This window comes from Perognathus longimembris, chromosome 28, assembly GCF_023159225.1.
Source record: "Perognathus longimembris pacificus isolate PPM17 chromosome 28, ASM2315922v1, whole genome shotgun sequence".
In the NCBI taxonomy this organism is placed as follows: Eukaryota; Metazoa; Chordata; class Mammalia; order Rodentia; family Heteromyidae; genus Perognathus; species Perognathus longimembris.
In genome coordinates this window covers 17,397,569-17,419,158 of record NC_063188.1, presented here as the reverse complement: position 1 = coordinate 17,419,158, position 21,590 = coordinate 17,397,569, and the positions used below count along the sequence as shown (strand labels likewise).

At 41.2% G+C, this 21,590-nt stretch overlaps 1 protein-coding gene across 2 annotated transcripts in view; it reads right to left on the bottom strand.

The window, feature by feature from the left end:
* Nucleotides 1–21,590, bottom strand: part of Zdhhc9 (zinc finger DHHC-type palmitoyltransferase 9) — a 32,739-nt gene that overhangs the window by 10,338 nt on the left and 811 nt on the right. The window contains exons 2-4 of one of the 2 annotated variants that reach the window (XM_048336220.1): nucleotides 19,864–20,164; nucleotides 7,382–7,542; nucleotides 2,485–2,643 (exon numbers count right to left, since the gene is read on the bottom strand). In XM_048336220.1, coding sequence (XP_048192177.1) covers nucleotides 2,485–2,643; nucleotides 7,382–7,542; nucleotides 19,864–20,030 — 487 coding nt within the window. In that variant the 5' untranslated portion in view covers nucleotides 20,031–20,164. Of the gene's footprint in view, nucleotides 1–2,484; nucleotides 2,644–7,381; nucleotides 7,543–19,863; nucleotides 20,165–21,590 lie in introns of those variants that run through there. The other variant, XM_048336221.1, reaches the window with a different exon arrangement.

Here is a 21,590-nt window from a genome sequence, read left to right as displayed (position 1 = left end):
ATAAAATGCCATCCCTAAATCTTTTTTTTTTTTTTTTGGCCAGTCCTGGGCCTTGGACTCAGGGCCTGAGCACTGTCCCTGGCTTCTTCCCGCTCAAGGCTAGCACTCTGCCACTTGAGCCACAGCGCCGCTTCTGGCCGTTTTCTGTATATGTGGTGCTGGGGAACCGAACCTAGGGCCTCATGTATCCGAGGCAGGCACTCTTGCCACTAGGCTATATCCCCAGCCCAATCCCTAAATCTTTACTATAGCTTTAATTTCTTCCTTGGATAGGCAGGAAAGAGGGTTGACACAAGTTCTCTCACTATGTAGTTGAGGCTAGCCTAGACCCTGTTTTAGAATTCAGGCAGCTTGAAATTCACAATTAGTGATCTTAATTCAACCTCCCAAGTACTAAAAATAGATCAGTGCACTATCATACCCACTAGTATATCACCAATTTCTTGGGATAAGTGTAACTGGATTCAAAGGGTATACATGATTTAAGGCTTTTTTAATTTTTTGTTTTTGTTTTTTTTTTTTGGCCAGTCCTGGGCCTTGGACTCAGGGGCTGAGCACTGTCCCTGGCTTCTTCCCGCTCAAGGCTAGCACTCTGCCACTTGAGCCACAGCGCCGCTTCTGGCCGTTTTCAGTATATGTGGTGCTAGGGGAACCGAACCTAGGGCCTCATGTATCCAAGGCAGGCACTCTTGCCACTAGGCTATATCCCCAGCCCTTTAATTTTAATTTTTAAGTAGTTGTAAAAGGAGGTGCCATTTAACAAAGGGTTTGAGACATTTGATGACTCTTATTAGGTTGCCTTCCCAAAAGTTTCTCCCAATTTATACTAGTACAGACCTAAAATTTATCAAGTTTTCTTCGCTATTTTCTAGACTTCAAAAAGCATCCTGAGGTGGGGGACTAGTGGCTCATGCCTGTAATCCTAGCTATTCAGGAGGCTGAGATCAGTTTGAAGCCAAGCTGGGGCAGGAAAGTCTATGAAACTCTTGTCTCCAATTAATCACAGAAAAAGCCAGAAGTGACACTGTGGCTCAAGTGGTAGAGTGCTAGCCTTTAGCAAAAGGAGCCCAGGGACAGTACTCAGGCCGAGTTCAGCCCTAGAACCAGCAAAAAAGAGAACATGTTTCCATACTAATATATTTCTTGCTTTGTGAAGCATCCACATTTCTAGTAGAACATTAGTGCTTTTTAAAAGAAAAAAGAAAAATCAAACCTTTGCCAGGTACTGGTGGCTCATGCTCATAATCCTATCTCCTTAGGAGGCTGAGATCTGAGGATCACAGTCAAAACCAAACCATATGAGACTCATATCCAATTAACCACCAGAAAGCTAGAAGTGGAACTGTACCTTAAGTGGTAGAGTGCTAGCATTGATTTTAAAAAAACAAAACAGCTGAAGTCAAGCTCCCAGGCCTGGAGGGCAAGCCCCAGAACCAACACAAGAAAAATCATCTTTTGTGAGTTATTTATATTTAAAAATATGCGTAAGGAGAAATGATTCTTTATGAAACCTTCAGATAAGACAATGTTTATTTTTTCTGGTTCATTTTAAATGTGTTTTGATTTATAAAATTCTACCTTCATTTCAATATTTAGCATATAAATTAAAATGCACCTCCCCAATCTTTGCCTAAGGAATTGGCTAGTAAGAGGAAAGCCAGGACTCTGGCCATGCTACATGCATTCAAAATGTATGAATATATGGTAAAATTGAAAACAGCAGCAATGTCACACATATGCTCATCAAAAAGTACATTTACTGGCCCTATCTCATCTTTCCCAGGATTTAGCCCACAGTATTCAGTATGTACAAATAAACTGCATAGATGTGGTATTCAGTACAGCTATACCAGTCATGCTTCCAAAGACAAAAAACAAAAGGTTTCACCATCATATCTGGTCCAGCATCATCTCATGCTAATTTCATGAACTTATACAAAAATGCTTTACTAGTTCCTTATCTGTAGAATAGTGATTTCAGGGAGTTGCTATAAGTCTCAAATGAGGGAACAACAAACAGAGTGCTTAGCACAGTGCCTGGTATATAGTAGAAATTCAATGAATGTGTGCACCCATCCTCTTCTTGGGAATACTACTTCTTATATAGGCCTTCCTTCTTCAATACTGCCCTCCAGTGGACTAGGATTCTCCTCCCTTAGGTTAGATGGGCCCCATATAACATGAATCCAGAAGAAAATGTAGATTTCATGAACCGGTAAGTTTAGTTTCTCACTTACCAAAGAAGTTTTGTGTTTGTTTGGTTTTTAATTTTAGACTCGGGGCCATTTAACTTGTGATTTGATCTATACAAGTACTGTTGATTTTGAAGCTCAGGAGCTTTTTTTTCTATCTAAATCTATTTTGTTAAAAATCTGAATCTATATTCTCCCCTCCTTTGACTTTTCCCCAAAATTTGTGACCACCCTGACCTCCCTGATCAGCTCTGCCTTTCCCTCAAAGCAACATCCCTTTTGTTTCACTCACCCACACAGTTGTCACAGATGCTGCAATGAGAGGCCCGGGGAGGTCGGAAGATCTTGCATGTATAACAGTATTTCAGTTTCACAATCTGGTTATTTATCTGGAAATTCTTGATACGAGGTGGTGGTCGCTGGCCCTGGGGAACTGCACCATTGGTAGCTTCTGTAAATCAGTAAATATAGTTTCATTGATTGCTAGACATTATTTGAGCTCAAAGTCTTATCACCTTTTCAGAAGCAGTGAGAGGGAGGGGTGGTGGTCACCAAAAATTCCTTAGTGCCAGATGTCAGTGACTCAGTCCTGTAGCCCTATTCGGGAGACTGAGCTCTTAGGATCACAGTTAAAGCCAGCTTGAGCAGAAAACTCCATGAGATTCTATTCCCAATTAACTAGAAAGATGCTGGACTGGAGGAGTGGCTCAAGTGGTAGAGTGCCAGCCATGGGCAAAAAAGGTAAGCAAGAGTATGAGGTCCCGACTTTAAGTCACAGTGCCAGCACACACATACACACACAAAACATATTCCGCTGGTCCAATGTCTTTTTGTTTTTGAAGAATTTTTTTGTTATTATTATAAAGGTGTTATATAGAGGGGTTATAGTCATAAAAGTTAGTTAAAGAGTATATTTCTTTTTTGTTAGTATCACCCCTTCCCTCGCTCTCTCGCAGCTTTTCCATCTCATTCCCACTCACAAATTGTACAGTTCATTTTCAACATAGTATCTAGTGAGTCCAATATCTTCTTTAGATGAGCAATTCAAGACTAGAATCTCAATCCTTTGTAGTGTCACCTCAAATTCCACTGAATGCCATGCAATTCTATTATGTATAAGTAAAAAGGTATTTCTTACCAGGTGCGGGTGGCTCACACTTGGAATCCAAGCTACTCAGAAGGCTGAGATCTGAGGATTGTTGTTCAAAGACAGCCCAAGCAGAAAAATCCCTATGAGACTCTTATATCCACTTAACCACTCAGAAGTGGTGCTGTGGCTCAAGTGGTAGAGGGCTAGCGTTGAGCATAAAGAGGCTCAGGGCCAGCACATAGGCCCTAAGTTCAAGCCCCGCAACCGACAAAAAGAAAAAAGGTGTTTCATCAAAGTTTGTTGTCTGATTACAAAGAAAAGCCGTCACAAGAGAAAAAAATTCAAAAATATGAAATATTCAATTTTACTAATAATCAGAGAAACTAAAATCATAAACAAAAGATAGTATTTCCACTTACTATATTTATAAATATTAAAAAGAATAAAAATACCCAATATAATCTAGGGTGGCAAAGGTTATTCTTGTACCTTACCAGTGAACAATATGGCAGTAGTTAGTATAGTACTTTATACTTCAGTAATTCTACCATTAGGGGCTTATCAAAGTTAAAAAGATGCTTATTCAAGGGTATTTAACGTCTCTTTTTTGGATATGCTGGTCCTGGATCTTGATGCTGTCCCTGAGCTCTTTTTGTTTGTTGTGTTTTTTTTGCTCGAGTCTAGTGCTCTACCACTTGAGCCATACCTCCAATTCAAACTTTTTGATGGTTAATTAGACATATGAGTCTCATAGACTTTCCTGCTTGGGCTGGCTTAGAACTACAATCCTCAGATCACAGTCTCCTGAGTAGCTAGTATTAACGAGAGCCTAGATTAAAATTAATTTTTTAAAGCTGAAAGAAGAGCATGGTAAAGACTGAGGAGTAATGTACAAAGTTGCTAGCATTAAAATAGTCATATTCCTATTAAAGAGAATTTAGGGGAAGAAAGATATAATTTAAGCCCTCCTATAGTAACTTGTTTTAAATATCTGGATTATATCTTCTAGTTAAGCCCTCAAAAAATCCTCAATTTGCAAGGTACTGGTGGTTCATATCTGTAATCCTAGCTACTCAGGAGGTTGAGATCTGAGGATCGAGGTTTGTAACCAGACAGGGCAGGAAAGTCTGTAAAACTCTTATCTCCAATAAACTACCAAAATGCCAGAAGTAGAGTTGTGCCTCAAATAGTAGAGAACTAACCTCCAGCAAAAGAAGCTCAGGGACAGTGCCCAGGCCCTGAGTTCAAGCCCTAAGACTGGCACACAAAAAATAAATCCTTAATTCCTAGGTCACAGAATATGAACCCTAAGGCTCATAAGGGTTTAAAAGTTTGGCAATAGACAAACTGCTTTCCAGACAGACTGTAAAACTTCCAGGCCTGCCCACCCATAGCATGAAAGTGCCATCTCGTTGCACTATTGCTATGCAGTATAATTCTAAAAACAGATTTTTTTCAATTCAATTTGATTTTAAAAATATCTGTCATATGGAACATTTTTCCTTTTTTGTGGAGTGGGGTAGGTGCTGTGAAATCAAACAATAACAGTGTGTCACAAGTCTTAGCTAATTCATTAGAGGGTGACATAAGTACCAGTATGACATCTTAATGTTTCTTTGCATATTCTTTATATTAGGGTACCTGGGAAACAGAGATCATGGTTCATTCTCCCCCAGGAGACACTAAGATGCAAAAACAACAAACAAAAACAACATATGACTTCTCTTCCAACCCCATAAAATATCAAATATAGGGCTGACAAAAACTTGTTAACATAAATATATACATTGACTATGAATATACTCTTCTAAAGCAAGGTACAATGCCTGTAATCCTAGCTCCTTGATAACTGAAGGTCAGGAGATCATAGCTTGAACTCAGGAAAAATAAATTTACAAGGCTCCATTTCAACCAGTAGCTGAGTGCAGTGGTACACATCTGTCATCCCCAAGCAGGAAGATAGCTGCCCAGGCCAGCCTAGTCATAAAGTGAAACTCCACTTCAAAACTTACCAATTTAAGAAGGAGCTAGAGGTATGGTTCAAATGATAGGGTTCTGTAAATTCAATCCCCAGTACCATCAAAACAAAGCAAACAAAAAAAAGAATATATTCTGCTACTGAAAGCACCATGATAAATGCAAAGGTCACAATGTGACAGCTTGAGCTTGAGCCACAGGGAGTTTGAGCCACAGGCCTAGTAATGGGGCAGAAAACAGCTAATCATGTTGAGAACATGCTGTGAGATGCAAAAGACAAGTCAAGATACTGCTTTGGCCCTTGGTTTCTTCAAGTGTGAATAGAAACCAGTCTATAAAATAATCCAGATGATGAGGGAGGAAGAGTGAAAACTGCAAGCATGGTATTCAGTATATCCTATGTGGAAGATGAACTATGCAACTTGTGGGCAGGGACAGGAGGGGAAACTGGGGGAAAGTGAAGGAAGCAGTGACACTGTCCAAAAACAAGAAATGTATGCATTACCTAACATATGAAATGGTAACCCCTCTATATAATACCTTAATAATAACAAGATATTTATATTAAAAGAAAAAAGAATCCAGATGGAGAAAAAATAGCTCATAATTCTCCCTTATATGTTGCACTTAATTACCTCCAGTCCTACCCTTAGCTCTCCCCAGGACTCCATTTACACATCACACCTGGCTTCTGCTTTCTTCCCACTATTCCCTTCCTACCCATTCAGTTCAAATATATGCAAATCAATTTCTCCTTACCTCACCTAAAATGGTCTGAAATTTTTCAAAAAGATATATACTAATAACCAGGTGCCAGGGGATCACACCTGTAATCTGAGCTACTTGGGAAGCAGATTGGGGGTCATGGTTTGAGACTCCATCTCAACCAAGAGCTGGTGTGGTGGCATGTGCCTGTCATTCCAGTGACATGGGAGGTATAAACAAGAGGATCACAGTCCAGACTGACCCAGACATAAAGCAAGATCCTAGTGGAAAAACAGACACAGTAGGTCAAGTGATATAATGCCTGCCTACCAAGTGTGAGGCCCTGAGTTCAAGTTACAATACTGCCAAAAAATTACAAAAGCATGGATGTCTTCAAAGCATCTCAAACAAATAAAGGGCAGACATAGATTGGTACTCGACCAGCATAGCTTCTTAACCTTGCAAGTCCTAGATTACTTTTTGATTCAGATGTTGATTCAGCTACTTGAGTACAAACTTGAAAACCATTTAGACAGACATTGCTGCTGGTTAAGTAAGCTCCCACTCCCTCCTAGTACTTGTATCTTGGACTTCTTTCATACCAGGAGCAATCGGGTTATACCTCTCTCTAGCCTTGTGATGTTTTATTTCAATTAATGAAGCTATCATAGCTCCAGGTAGTATAGCATTTCGATCTCTGACCCCAAGTCCCCCACCTTGCACTACAGACTACAGTTCTGAGCTTAAAATTACCGCCTTTACCTCTCCTAGAATTTTAAGTTGTTCCTGTACATAGCAGCCCCTTCTCCTCAAACAGGAATACTTGGTCAGAAGGCCTGTGAGTGTACTTCAGAAGATGGGTGAGTCCCTGAAATTACACATAAGAATGTATGTGTTGGGCTGGGAATATGGCCTAGTGGCAAGAGTGCTTGACTCATATACATGAAGCCCTGGGTTCGATTCCCCAGCATCACATATACAGAAAATGGCCAGAAGTGGTCCTGTGGCTCAAGTGGCAGAGTGCTAGACTTGAGCAAAAAGAGGCCAGGGGCAGTGCTCAGGCCCTGAGTCCAAGCCCCAGGACTCGCAAAAAAAAATAAAAAAGATAAAATAAAATAATTTTTTAAGTGTATATGTGTGCATGTATATACTATTTAATAGGGAAGTTTATGGCAGTCATCAATAAAACAAATGTGTAGTAACCTTCCTCTAAAAAAGTAAAAAAAAAAAAATCCTCTTGGAAACTGCAGCTAGACCTTGGTTGACAAATCCTCTCTGGAATGCAGCCTACTAGGGGAAAAAACAAAGCATAAGACTTTATAAGCTTGCTATATCTGCCTTACCAAATTCATAGAATGATCATTTAAAAGGACACACACACACCATACAAAGGTAGCCAGCTGTTTGGGAGACTTACCTATCTCCATTTCTATGAAAGCTGCTTCATCAGGTAGGGCCCTAGGAATGACTCCAGGATCACTGAAACTAGTCCTCAATAGTGTGGCCATTGAGAAAAGGAAAAGCATGGCAGCAAACACAGGAATGGCAGGAGACAGCTGAGCAGCCAGGTAGCGACACCTAAAGAAAACAGCAATAAAGAAAACAAGCAATTCAACAGTTCATTATACCAGCCCTATATTATTGTCTAAATGTTACAAGAATGCCCATCTGGTTTCTACAACAGAATCAGCAGTAGATCAAAGACAAGGACCATGATATTTATTTAATTTTCCAAACACCTAACAGATGGTTTTGCACATAGTACAAGCTCAACACATGCTAAATGACTGATGTCACATATAACATACAAAGACGGCCTCAGGGAACCTACCTCTCTTCCTCAAGTTAACCTATGCCTACTATCAACCTAATGGGAACCACATTTTGTCTGCCTCAGGAAAGGTTCACTTCTGCTAAGATTGCTCTTACTCTAGGAATGCCCAGGGATTTTCACAGCCACTCATTTGGCATTAGGGTTGAGCTTGATGAGAAGGGAGAACAAAAGAACAATTAGGTAGCAGGCTCATGGGTTGGACAGAGGGTATCTCAGCATGCTTTAAGACCAATGAAAAGGTTCAGAGCTGCTGATTGACTCTGCAACATCTATTCCTCATCTCCTCAATTTCAGCTAGTAGGTGACTAAAGACCATCAAAAAAGGAATAAGAAGACCATCTCAGCCAGGTGCTGGTGGCTCACACCTGTAATCCTAGCTCTTCAGGAGGCTGAGATCTGAGGATCATGGTTGAAAGGCAGATCAAGCAGAAAAGTCCATAAGACTCTTATCTCCAATTAACCACTGAAAGTCAGATGTGGGGCTTTGGTTCCAGTGATAAAGCCCTAGCCTTGAACAAAAAGACTCAGGGACAGCACCCAGGCCCTGAGTTCAAGCCCCAGAACTGACAAAAAATCATTATGATTCCTATACCCTAATATAAGTAAGGAACAAAGATAAGTAAATCAATAAATACTTACTGATCTGAACTGAATAGCAAACCAAATGAATGGGAATATGCAATAAGAGTAACTGCTGACCTATTTTAATCCTCATCCCAAGGCACATTTCTCCTTGAAAACAGAGATCTTCACTGGAAGCAGACTATAAGTAGATGAGCAAGGAGCAAAGGGAAAGCAGAGAAAGTAAGCTAAGGAAAAAGCTTACCTCATCAGCATAGGGAGTAAGCAAGCTGGAAGTCTATTCAGGGCAAACATTTAACCCTGGATTGCATATTGGCTGCTGTTTCAGAATAACCCTCATGCAATCCTCCCCTGCCTCCTTGCCACACACAACGCATGAGGAGATGAGACCGATTGTGATATTAGACTAGGCAGTTTGTGATGAGATGAACATATTTGTTGAATCTGCAAGGTAATTTAAGTAGATTCTTTCGTTTGTTTCCTTGTTTGTTTGCTTGCTTGCTTTTAACACAATCTTTGGTCTTAGATTGCTTTTTAATGATTTACTTCCTTCTCCCAAAAGCCAAGGGGAGGGGAGAATTTGAGAACTGAAGGATCTGGCAGCTGACTTCAGGGTAATTAAGGCTCATGCATATCACTAGCTTGTGGACTACACTCGTTTCCACTGCCCCCCTTCATGGACACACATAACCAAAAAGCAAAATCACAAACAAAAATCACTACCACCTACCAGGGACCCCAAGGACCCCAAGTACATAGGAGAATTAGAGGCTTTGTTTCATAAGCAAGCATGCGAAATCACCACACTAACAGAAAACAGCTACCTTCCTAGGGATTGTCCATCCATAAGATCTTTTGAAAACAAAGGAGCAATGTCTCTAAGACTTAAAACTACCCAGAGTAGAGTTTCTAAGCAAAGCCCTTAAAAAGCAAGAGCTAACTGATTAGCCACATTTATTTCTTTTTATTAAAGGAAAACAATACAGAATGAATACAACCACCACCACAAGGGATTCAAAATTAATGTTGCTCTCTGATCTAAAGAATTTGAGCGTAACTAAGTCCTATTCTAACACCTGCTTGTAGAACAGACAAAGAACAACTTAGATTTGGATTATGCTACACCATCAAGGATAAAGGTCTCTGTAATGTCCACACAGACTATCTTCTGCACCTGCTACAACAATCCACTCTGTATGTCAACAAGTATACAAGAGGCCCATTGTCTCCTCCAGAGATGAGGCTACTACTGGCAGCCAGTTGTCTCTAGTGAATGGGTGTGGCTGGAGAGGCAGATGTGAGACCAGCAGTCCTTTCTACTCAGAATAAGAAGAAATCTAGAGCCAGCATTTAAAGACTATTGTAAACTACAACCCATGGTGTCTGTCTTTAAAAAAACAAAAACTCCTAAGCCAAGCACGGGGGTATACATTTTACTCTAAGCTACTCTGGAGGGGCTGAGGCAGGAGGTTCACTTGGACTCATGAGTTCAAGACCAGCCTGGGCAACACAGAAAAACCCTATCTCAAAAATACTTACCTAATATGGAGTGAATGAGGATATGCTGGTAAACAGACAATGAGAAAGAATAAATTCAGGAGACCTACTGCATATAACAGTGACTATATTTAATAACAATGTACTATAAACTGGGAAATTGCTAAAAGTACATATTAAGTGTCCTCACCAAAGAAAGATAACATTCCACAATGTATACATACATACATCAAAAATATCATGTTGCCCACCAAAAGTAAATATAGTTTGAACATTTCAATTAAAAAAATGAAATACTCGGGGCTGGGGATATAGCCTAGTGGCAAGAGTGCCTGCCTCGGATACACGAGGCCCTAGGTTCGATTCCCCAGCACCACATATACAGAAAACGGCCAGAAGCGGCGTTGTGGCTCAAGTGGCGGAGTGCTAGCCTTGAGCGGGAAGAAGCCAGGGACAGTGCTCAGGCCCGGAGTCCAAGGCCCAGGACTGGCCAAAAAAAAAAAAAAAAAAAATTGAAATACTCCATATGTTTGTTCCATTACTGAAGTAAACTGGAGGATCTGTCTGACAGAAATGAATTATATGAAGATTTGATAGCATTTCCCCAAAATTAGGGCATCTTCTAACATCCTTAATATGTCTTAGAGAAAGACTGGGTCTGTCATCCATGAATATAAGCTAATTGGTTTTGAAACTCCCTAGTACTTTCCATCTATATCACTTCTTGGAATAATGATATCCATACACTTCTGGGAACAGAACTCTCCTTTGTCTTCCAAGTATCAAGAGGCCTTTCTCCTTCCAAGGAGTTAGAAGTTCCTGTTCTCCCTTTATAAATAAACAATATTCCCATGAAGTCTTCATTTTTGCCACCTGAAGAGACATCATTTTAAGTCATCCTCTGCCAACTTGTTCACTAGCCTCTGGCTTCCATAGCTGGGCTAGACTCCTATATGTCCCAATGTCCACATAGTAGTACTGACCAGCAGCAACCAGCAGTGCCAGGCTAGGTTAATGAGTCACATCCCATCCCCCACCCCCAGCATGCTAGTTCATTAGAGGGATGATAATGACACAAACTTGAATTCATACAGAAAAAAAAATCTCAAAAGATTCATCTGTGTTGCTGGTAAAAGATCAAGCAGCTTCCATGGCAGTGCTATGCCTCAAAAATTAGAAGCTTAGATTGGAGTTCTATATAATACTCTGCCTCTTAAGTCTCCTTAAGAGCTTTCTTAGGTTTTTATGTTTTGTTTGCTCTTTTATCAGTGCAACCACTTGACCAACAAGCAAGCAGTGGCCTAACGAAAGAAGTGGAGAAATAGAAGTTAATTTTACTGGGAAAACAAAACTAACATATGAAACAGCTAAAGAATAAAATAAACGCAATAACCAAGTATTACAATAGTGATTCAGACTATAAGTACTGTAAGTGGACAGAAAAGAGCTCTCTTGGGGAGCTGGTGGCTGCTTGAAACTGTTCCAATAGCATCTGTTTAGGAGAGCTTTTAGGAAGAACTGTAATACCAATAAGAGTTTGCTTAAAATCCTCCCTGACGTAACTGGCTGTCTATCTTCTTACTACCTGTATTCATTATAGAATGAATACCTATGTTTCTACAAGATGGTCTCTGGAGATAGGGTGGGACATTTTGAGGTTATTATGTCACCCAAAGTTTCACCTTCATGAATGGGTAAGGTTAGTAACCCACATAAAAGAGACGGAGAAAACTCCTTTGCCCTTTCTGCAGTGAGGACACAGCAAGATGATAGCCGTCTGTAAACTAGGAGCAGGTCCTCACCAGATACTGAATCTGCCAGCACTCTGATCTAGGACTTTCCAGGCTCCAGAACTATAAGAATATCTTTTTGTTGTTTACAAACAACCAGGCTATGATGGTTTATGATAGCAGCCTGAAACAGATCATGACTCTACCTTTACAGCAAAATAAATACACAGAACCTTTATCTAACAATGTAAGAAATATTGTATGCTGGGTGCCGGTGGCCCATGCCTGTAATCCTAGTTATTCAGGAGGCTGAGAACTGAAGATCATGGTTGGAAAGCAGCTTGGGCAGGAAAGCCCATGAGATACTTATCTCCAGGCAATCACGGAAAAAGCTGGAAGTGAAGGTGTGCCTCAGTGGTAGAGTGCTAGCCTGAAGGCAAAAAAAAAGCTCAGGGATAGCACATAGCCCCAAGTTAAAGCCACACACACACACACACACACACACACACACACCAAACATATTCTGAGTTTCAGATACTGACCTCCAGTTCTCACAGACAAGAGAGGAGAGAGAATGAGGACAAAAGTTGAAGTCTTCCTACCTCTGTAGAAAAGTATAGCCCCAGGCATGGTGTTACACCAGAATACCAGTGCCCTATAGAGAATGACTCCTTCTCTCCTAGCACCTAACCCCTGATCCAGATTCTTCTCTTCAACGGAGAATAAACACTTAAAACTTGCATAGGCATATGATATGTGGGAGCCATGTATAGCAGGCAGCCACCGAACAAAAGAAAGCTGGAGCCTGCTCTCCTGCATTTTGGCAGGAAGAGAGGTGTACAACTCAGCTTCCTCCTATCTATTCTCTTCTTTGCTCTCTTCTTCAGAAACATTACCATGAATAGACACATGTTCAGTGTCAGCACATGCTCTACATCATCTTTTTCCTCTACCTTGAAGGTAAAGGAGTAGATGTGGCTAGACTAGACTCAGTTTACTTAAGAATGCTAAGGCAGGCTGGGCACTATGGCTCATGTCTGTAATTCTAGCTACTCAGGAGGCTGAGATTTGAGTATAAGGTTTAAAGCTAGTCCTGGCAGGAAAGTCCAGGAGAGTATTATCTCTTATTAGCCACCAAAAATCTTGGAAGTGGAGCCATAGTTCAAATGGTAGAATGCTAGCCTTGAGCAAAAATAAATAAATAAATAAATCGTTTTTAAAAGTTCAGGGATAGCATCCAAGACCTGATTTCAAGCCCCATAACCAAAAAAAAAAAAAAAAAAAAAGAAAGAATACTAAGGCAACAACAATGCCATTGGTCACACAATAAAGACTTTCCACAAGTACCACCCCCAGTATAAAGCATGACACTTCAAGGTTCTTCTGATAACATTCCGTCAACTGAGAGAAAAAGTTTCCTTTAACACTAAACACATAACTTAAAATCAACCTCCATATTTACTACTGTGCGAAGGCAAAAGAAAAATGGAAAACCTTCTTTTGATTTAGTAGCAATAAAGAAAGTAAACCAACAGACGTTTTCAATTCTGAGATGGTAAAAGGTCCTCTCTCAGAGGAGGTCTATAACGTATATCCATGCAAATATACTCAGTAGTTTCCAAACTTCAGTTATAAGAACAAATTTTAAATTCAATTCAAATTCAATTATAGTATACCTCTCATTAATTACTCAGAACAATTACCTGCTGCCAACCACATTAAGCTCCCGAAGTCCACATACCAGTATTCTAAGATTTTCCATGGTCTTACCTAATCATCATCACAAGACCCTTATCTTCTCATTGCTTCATTTCAGAAACATCCTACTGATTACCCTGAATTAGCCCAGGCAAAAAAACTATAAGACCACCTCTTAATGAAGGGAAACTGAATGAATGTAGGTAATGTCATGTACTTTTCATCCCAGCAACAACAGGAAGCCTAAAGTATGTGGATATCAGTTCATATATATGCCCGCGTAGGAACTGAGACCCTTCCTTAAGAAAAACAACAACAACAACAACAACAACAAACCAGGTTGGACATATGGCTCCCTTTTTAGGGACCTGGTCCTTGTCACTATAAACACAAGTATACTGCCATGTCAAAGTTTGGTTTTGATCCTCAAACCTGGTAACTTTGTATTATCACATCTTCTTTTTCTATTGCATCAGTTAACAGGACTCAGTTTCCCCTCCAAGATAATCTATGAAGTAACAAAGTAAGGGACACATGGCTCAATTTTTCTTCTAGTCATCATCATGGCAATGGGGTCTAGGAGTGGCCACAGAGGCAACAATCCCTAATTAACTTGCGAATCTCCTTACACTTGTAAGTTCACGTTCAAGATAAGCAACCCCTGGGCTGGGGATATGGCCTAGTGGCAAGAGTGCTCGCCTCGTATACTTGAAGCCCTGGGTTCAATTCCCCAGCACCACATATACAGAAAATGGCCAGAAGGGGCGCTGTGGCTCAAGTGACAGAGTGCTAGCCTTGAGCAAAAAGAAGCCAGGGACAGTGCTCAGGCACTGAGTCCAAGGCCCAGGACTGGCCAAAAAAAAAAAGCAACCCCACTCCTCCTACAAGGCTACCAGAATGCCATGTCAGAATGCTGTCCATTTTTCACAAAGATGACTTCATTTTATAGAAACATGACCTTGGGAGACGAAATAACTGAGGCAATACACACAGATACTAGCTAGAAAGAAGCCAAATATGCTGTTCCACATTTGATTAGGCACAGTGTTAGTAATCTGAATGTCTTCCAGATTTTGTAGCCAAGTGAAGCTGGGCACCAGTGGCTCATGCCTATAATCCTAGATACTCTGAAGGCTGAGATCTGAGGATCATGGTTCAAAGCCAGCCCAGGCAGGAAAGCCCATGAGACTCTTGTCTCCACTAAACTACCAAAAAAAGCTGAAGTGGAGTGGAGTGTCCTTCAGAGATACTGGATGGTCCACAGATCTTGATGAAGTAAACTCAATTCCATAGGCCTGGTTTCCTTACCCACAAAAGAATGAAACAAATCTCCAAAGCCCTTCATATCTCTACTGTACTGTGATTACAAAGCACAACTGTTAGTATGCACGTGTGTGTGTATGTTTGTGTGTGTGCATGTGTGTGTTGGTCCTGGGGCTTGAATTCATGGGCTAGCACTGTCCCTGAGCTGTTTTGTTCAAGTCTAGATTTCTACCACTTGAGCCACAGCTGCAATTCTGGCTTTGAACCACAATCCTCATAGCTCAGCCACCTGGGTAAATAGGATTACAAGTGCAAGTCACCAGTACCTGGCAAGACTGTTAAATTTTAAGTGTATCTAGAATGTATTCTGTCATCAACATATATTTTCTACTTACGTTACTATGTAAAGCCTGGAAAATGATATGACAGCCATTACAAATATAGGTGGTAATCCTAGACCCTGAAAGAGCTTATCTATAATTGTGGGGGATAAATAAAAAGTACAATCACCATAAAAGTCAGAAATACATGAAATGTTATATTTTATTCATTACAATGAGTGGCATGTGCAATTAAAGGAACCTGAAAGGAACAGAATTTGGATGGGTTAGAAGTGGGACACTTACTAAGCAGTGTTATAAAGCCTTATTCAGTTCATCTAATTCAATGACTCTTCTGCCAGTGTGCACATGAAAAGCACCCATGAGGACTAGGCCGACAGAAACTGGTCTAAATGGTGCCTTGGTATGATTTCCTCCACATATGGTACAGGGAGGGTATAAATGCTGATCATATCAGCAAGCTGCTTCCATTAAGAGCCACAAGAAATTCTTAGGAGATGAACACAAAGGCACAATACCTATGTGTGTCTGATCGTATAAAATAATATTTATCAAAATGAACTCCAAGAATAGAAACAAGTGTTTTTCTTCATTGCTGCTTTTGTTTTCTTTTCTTTTTGCCTTGTTTGTTCATCTATCTAACTTTGGAAGGGTAAGGGAGGCACAGAAATAGAGAGATAAAGGATGAACAAGAGCAGCAGTGGTACACTTTAGATACTATGTTGAAAATGAACTATACAACTTGTGGGTAGGAATGAGAGTGAAAAAGTGGGAGAGAGTAAGGGAAAAGATGTATTGTCCAAAAAGAAATGTACTCTTTACCTGACTTATGTAACTGTAACTCCTTTGTACATCACCTTTATAATAACAATTTTTAAAAAATGTTTTAGGGTTGGGAACATGGCCTAGTGGTAAACTGCTCGCCTCGTATACGTGAAGCCCTGGGTTCGATTCCTCAGCACCACATATATAGAAAAAGCCAGAAGTGGCGCTGTGGCTCAAGTAGTAGAGTGCTAGCCTTGAGCAAAAAAAAAAAAAAAAAAAAAAAGCCAGGGACAGTGTTCAAGCCGTGAGTTCAAGTCCCAGGACTGGTAAAAAATAAAACAAAAAAGTTTGGTCACAAAGCAAAAAGAGAAAGTTAGGAACCCAATTCCAGAAGACAGTGTACTTGATCCTTTCCAGGGGACTACACTTTGCCAGGAAATAAGTTTAACCAAATACAATAAATAGTCTTTCAGTAGCTGGACAGCTCACAGGGTGTCAGTGTCATTCTGCTATAGTGTCCTGAGACTCTAGGCCAAAGTGATGGCTATGTGTTCACCACATAAGCTATATAAGATTTGAGCAGAAAAATGGTTTCTGTGCTTAAAGCTGAAATCAGCATATATGTTCACATTTCCTAAATCCTCATCCTCAAAATTAATTAGGAAATCCTTGTTCTTTAAGCACTGTATAATTTTCACTCCACTTTTAAACTTAAATACATTTATCATGAGGAAAATTACGCTTAAATACAGTTACCTACTGGTAGTCTATATTCTTCTCTATGCATATTTCACATTGGTATAGAGACTTTCAGATTCCCAGAGTTATGAGAAGTCTGGTTACTAGATAGTCCAATTTCTCTGTGATAATAGTCCTGAAGGATGGCCACCCACCTTCTTCCAAAACACTGTGAGCAATTTGGAGCTAACTACTCCCAGTGGAAAACCTTTTATTTTGTTTTATATATTCAACATATAGTTTCTCCAATGAAAATTATGTACCTTTCTCTTGAAAAATCTTGATTTCTAAAGGCAAAATCTAAAACTACAAGGCTGTCTACTGGTACCACTAATTGCATGTTTTTCATTAAGGGCACACACATGCCTGAGCAGACTTTTCAAGCCATCTGGCTGACCCTGAGCTGTGCCACAGGCAGCCATAATTCAGCTCACACTTGTATCGAAGCACCTCCTGCAAGCAGGGCCTTGTTTCCAAATGAAAATCCAGATGTGCCTCAACATTTGAACTGTCTTCCCACAGGCAAAAATGTAACTGCCAAGCTGGGCACCAGTGGCTCCTGCCTATAATCTTACCTACACAAGAGGCTGAAAGCCAGCACAGGCAGGAAAGTCTGTAAGTCTCTTTTTTTTTGCCAGTCCTGGGGCTTGGACTCAGGGCCTGAGCACTGTCCCTGGTTTCTTTTTGCTCTTGAGCCACTGCGCCACTTCCGGCTTTTTCTGTTTATGTGGTGTTGAGGAATGGAACCCAGGGCTTCCTGCATGCTAGGTAAGCACTCTACCACTAAGCCACATTCCTGGCCTTGTAAGACTCTTATCTCCACTAAACTACCAAACGAACTGGAAGTGAAGCTCTGGCTCAAGTAATCGAGTGCTAGCTTTGACCAAAGGAAGCTCAGGAATAGAGTCCATACCCTGAGTTCAAGCCTCAAGACCTGCATACACACACAAAAGTGCAACATCCAGAGGATGTGGATTCTGTGCTTTTGGACAATTTAAGAATGTAACCAGAAAGCCATTCACTACTCAGATGCACTCACCCATGCACGCATATATCTACACAGATAAACGTACATTTACAAATACAGGCTGCATAATTTTCAGTAAAAAGGATTTATCATCAGGGTGCTTCCCCCTTTGATCAGATTTATACTTTTCCATTCCACTCATAAACTAACACATTTATTTACTTCTGTCTTCCCTCCCCGTACCTTGAAAACATTCAGACAGCTAGAACTGTCTTTGGTAGTTTTATAAACAGCCTCACTCTTTGTACCTAGAAGCAAAACCCAAGAAATAGTTTTGAGGCAGGAAATCATCTTGGAAGAAAACTCAACCTGCCTCTATCAAATAGTAACTTGGCTAATTATAAGCTTTACCCCCATGGGAAGTTTCCTTCAGAGGCCTGCAAGGCCCTAAGTGAAATAGATCTAAGTCAGAGAGTCTCCCATGGCCTCCCAATAGTTTAGAAAAGTTATTGTCAAACAGCAATAAGTCCCAATCCCAAATTCCCCTGGCCAGTGAAACCAGAGATTTCCTAGGACCTGAGCTACCAATTCACTCAAAGCCTAGAAACAAGTCACATCTCTTTCATGAATGATTCCAATCATAAAAAAATTTAACCACAGGGCTGGGGATATGGCCTAGTGGCAAGAGTGCCTGCCTCGGATACATGAGGCCCTGGGTTCGATTCCCCAGCACCACATATACAGAAAACGGCCAGAAGTGGCACTGTGGCTTAAGTGGCAGAGTGCTAGCTTTGAGCAAAAAGAAGCCAGGGACAGTACTCAGGCCCTGAGTCCAAGCCCCAGGACTGGCCAAAAAAAAAAAAAAAAAAATTCAACCACAAAGCTGTGAGTGACACAAAGCAAAAGAGAGAAAGAATGACAGCAAAGTTCTGTTTTGCATTTCCAACAAGAAGCAAGATAGGAATGAAGCAAAGAAACTTTGGAAACAGAGGTGAGAAAGAAAATGAACTGTCTGATGTCATGCACATGTCTGCCTGCATATGCTCACTTGTACCACCCTAAAACCCCTGGTCCATGAACAGAAGAAGAACACACACAAACACACACACACACACACACATAAAATTCAAGACTGGAGAGTAATCTGTAATCTGCCTTCAGTAATCTGCCTGTCTCCACAAAGTCGGTAGCAACAGCAAAAAGACTTTTAAGAAAGAGCTACTCTGACCCTACTTTGCTAGGCCTGTTATAAATGAGAAATCCTCTCTTGTCCCTGCTGTTACTCAAGCCAGCTGCAACCATTAAAAAAAGTGTGGCAAATCAACCCCAAAATCATTCTGAATGTACTGAAAAAGTCTATAACCCTTATAGCAGGGCCAAAATGAACCCCAGTTCACCACAACTCACTTTATCTCCCCTGACCACACCCCAGCATGGGAGTTCCTTCACCAGGTCACACATATACATGAACCACCGCAGGGTCATATCAGGTGTGGTTCTCAGTTTATACACACATTTCTTGGTTCCTCAAGGCCCTCCCCGTAGTAATCCCAAAACAATTAGCACTGTTCCCATCCCTAGAGTGAAGAGCATTCTCAGCACACCCAGTAGTCATGCCACAGTGTCCTAGAATCCAACTGGCCACCTCCCTAGAATAGTGACCTACACACACTTCAAACAGCAGGTCTAATACTCAAGATTACATCACAGAAAAAAATAACTCCAAGGCTAGTATGGGCATACACACAATAGAGAGTTGTTTACATTGAGGGATTTTGAGTGAAAGAAAAAGAAACTTGCTTTAACAAAAAAAAGCATGTGTATGCTGTGCCCACAATTAGTTTGTGGTACAGCTAAGGCTGGAACCAATTTGCAAGTTCCCAATTCACTTGGCTTTTTAATTTAACAGCTAAGAGCTAAGGCTTAAGGAAATAAAACCCAAAATAACAGAGTAAATATTGTTGAGTAGTATTTTAACAATGAAGGGTAAAGGGGAGGGATAAAGAGAGAGGAGGAAGTTTGTCACTAAGCGCCTTTTACTGAAAGAAGGAAATACATATTTTAAACAACGTGCTTTTATATTTTCCAAATTTGTCAGGGATAGCCCCAAACTGGGACTATAAAATTGATACTGACAGTCTGGGTCTTTTTAGCAAGTATATATTCTGCTATAACCATAAAGTAATGAATTCAGTTGGCATGACCCAAAGACATTTCAGGAAACTCCCGGGATTTTCCTGGGCCCAAATAATCAGACCTGGATTTGCTAGTGCATGCCTATCATCCCAGCTACTCCAGAGGTAGAAGCAGGAGAAACAAAAATTGAGGCCAGCCCCATCAAAGTATAGTGAGACTAGTCTCAAAACCAAAATACAAACAAAAGGGCTGGGGCATTCATTACTGTAGTATTCCCAAAGTCCTGGGTTCAATCCCCATGTACCACAAAAAACACAACCATAATCAAAGAACTCATTGGAAACTCACTCAAAAGCGAAGAAGAGTGTACATGTCCCCAGAATGAGGAAGAGGGTCAAGTAGAAGATGCCCTTTTGCCGGGCCATCATGACGCGACCATCACAGCAAAAGGTGTTTCTGCCAGGGAGTTTCTCCCATTTCCGTGTCACCTTCTTTCTCACCACCATCACAGACATGATTGCAGTCTTGGTCCAAAATGAGCTTTGTGACTACAAAAAGGCAGAAATGGAGGCTGAGCCCAGTTCTGAAATCTCGTTGTCTACTATTGCTTCTACAGGGTCGACCATCATCAAAAGTCGAATTTGTAGGCCTAAGAAAAAGTGAAAAAAAATGAGGCAAGAATAAGAAATTGCAATTGAATTCTCATTTCCAAGAAGCAGAAAGATGAACACTGCCTGAAAAGTGGGGATGGGAAAAATTCTCCAGAAAAAGACAAGGGGGTCAGTATTTCTTTTACAAATCCTGTTTCCAAACTAATATTAATGGTTTCATAATCCTAGAACCCTGAGAGTAGAGCAGATTTGAAACTAATACAAATAGTTTATTCTGTAAATTAATAGGGAAAGGAAATAACTTATTCAGGGTCACATAGCAATCAAGCTGAGACAAGAAAACATGCCCACTGATTTCCATCAAGCCCAGGACACTTTCCATTACACCACAATGTTCTTTAATCTTCATTAAGAGGGCTCTAAAAATAATAAGTTTCTGTCCTTAGGAGTCATTCCCTCCCCTCCTCCATTGTATACCTTCTTTCTTCAATTAGCCACTCAAATATGAATCACCTCAAGGAACAAGTCCCCTTTGGGCTAGGCCCTGGTGGCTCATGCTTGTAATCCTAGCTACTCAGGAGGCTAAGAGCTAAGGATTGTAGTTCAAAGCCAGCGGGAACAGGAAAGTCCCCGAGACTCTTATCTCCAATTAATGAGTAAAAAGCTGGATATGGAGCTGGTTGAAGTAATAAAGTACCAACCTTGAGCAAAAAAGCTAAGGGACAGTGTAGGTGGAAGGGTGACTTTAGCAAGAAAGATTCTGGAATGGTTGGCAATTGATGAAGGGAGAAGAGACAGCAGCTAAGACAAGTCATAAGGGCACCTTCTGGGACATTTCTTAAGTACCATCCAGAATTCCTAGGCCTACCCTTTCTCAACCACGGCTAGCGGCTATCGTTGTCCTGCGCTCAGGTGTGGGGCTGTGGCCTCTATTTATTGACAGCACAGCCCCATGCTGGCAAAACGAGGCGGAAACCTGCATCCTGACTGACAAGAGAGAAACAACCAACTCAAGATCATCCTGGGCTGAAGAGGGCAAAGGTCCAAAAAGGTACTAATGACTGAGGGAGGGAAGGTATGAGGCTTAGGAAAGGGAGGGGACATCAGAGGTGCAGAGAACACTTCCTTTGTGTAAAACTACCCAGGAAAACATTCCCCTCCTCAGGAACTGATCCAGTGGGAGAAGAGAGGTAGGAAGGGGAACCTGGCCCAAAAGAACAAAAATCTAAATCGATAGGGAAGCCGCCACCAGCCCTCCAGCCGAGTAGCCGAGGCGGTGTGTGGCCCAGCCTGCGGGTGCGGCCTCCGGAGGCCCGCCCTGCCTCCGCCACGCAGCAGACCACCGCCCCAGGCAGGTTGGGACACATGCCACATCCACACACTCACGTTTCCACACCCTCTACACACTCACATCCGCCTCGCCACGTGTAGTCACCCCGAGCCCGGGGCTGCGCCGCGGGCGAG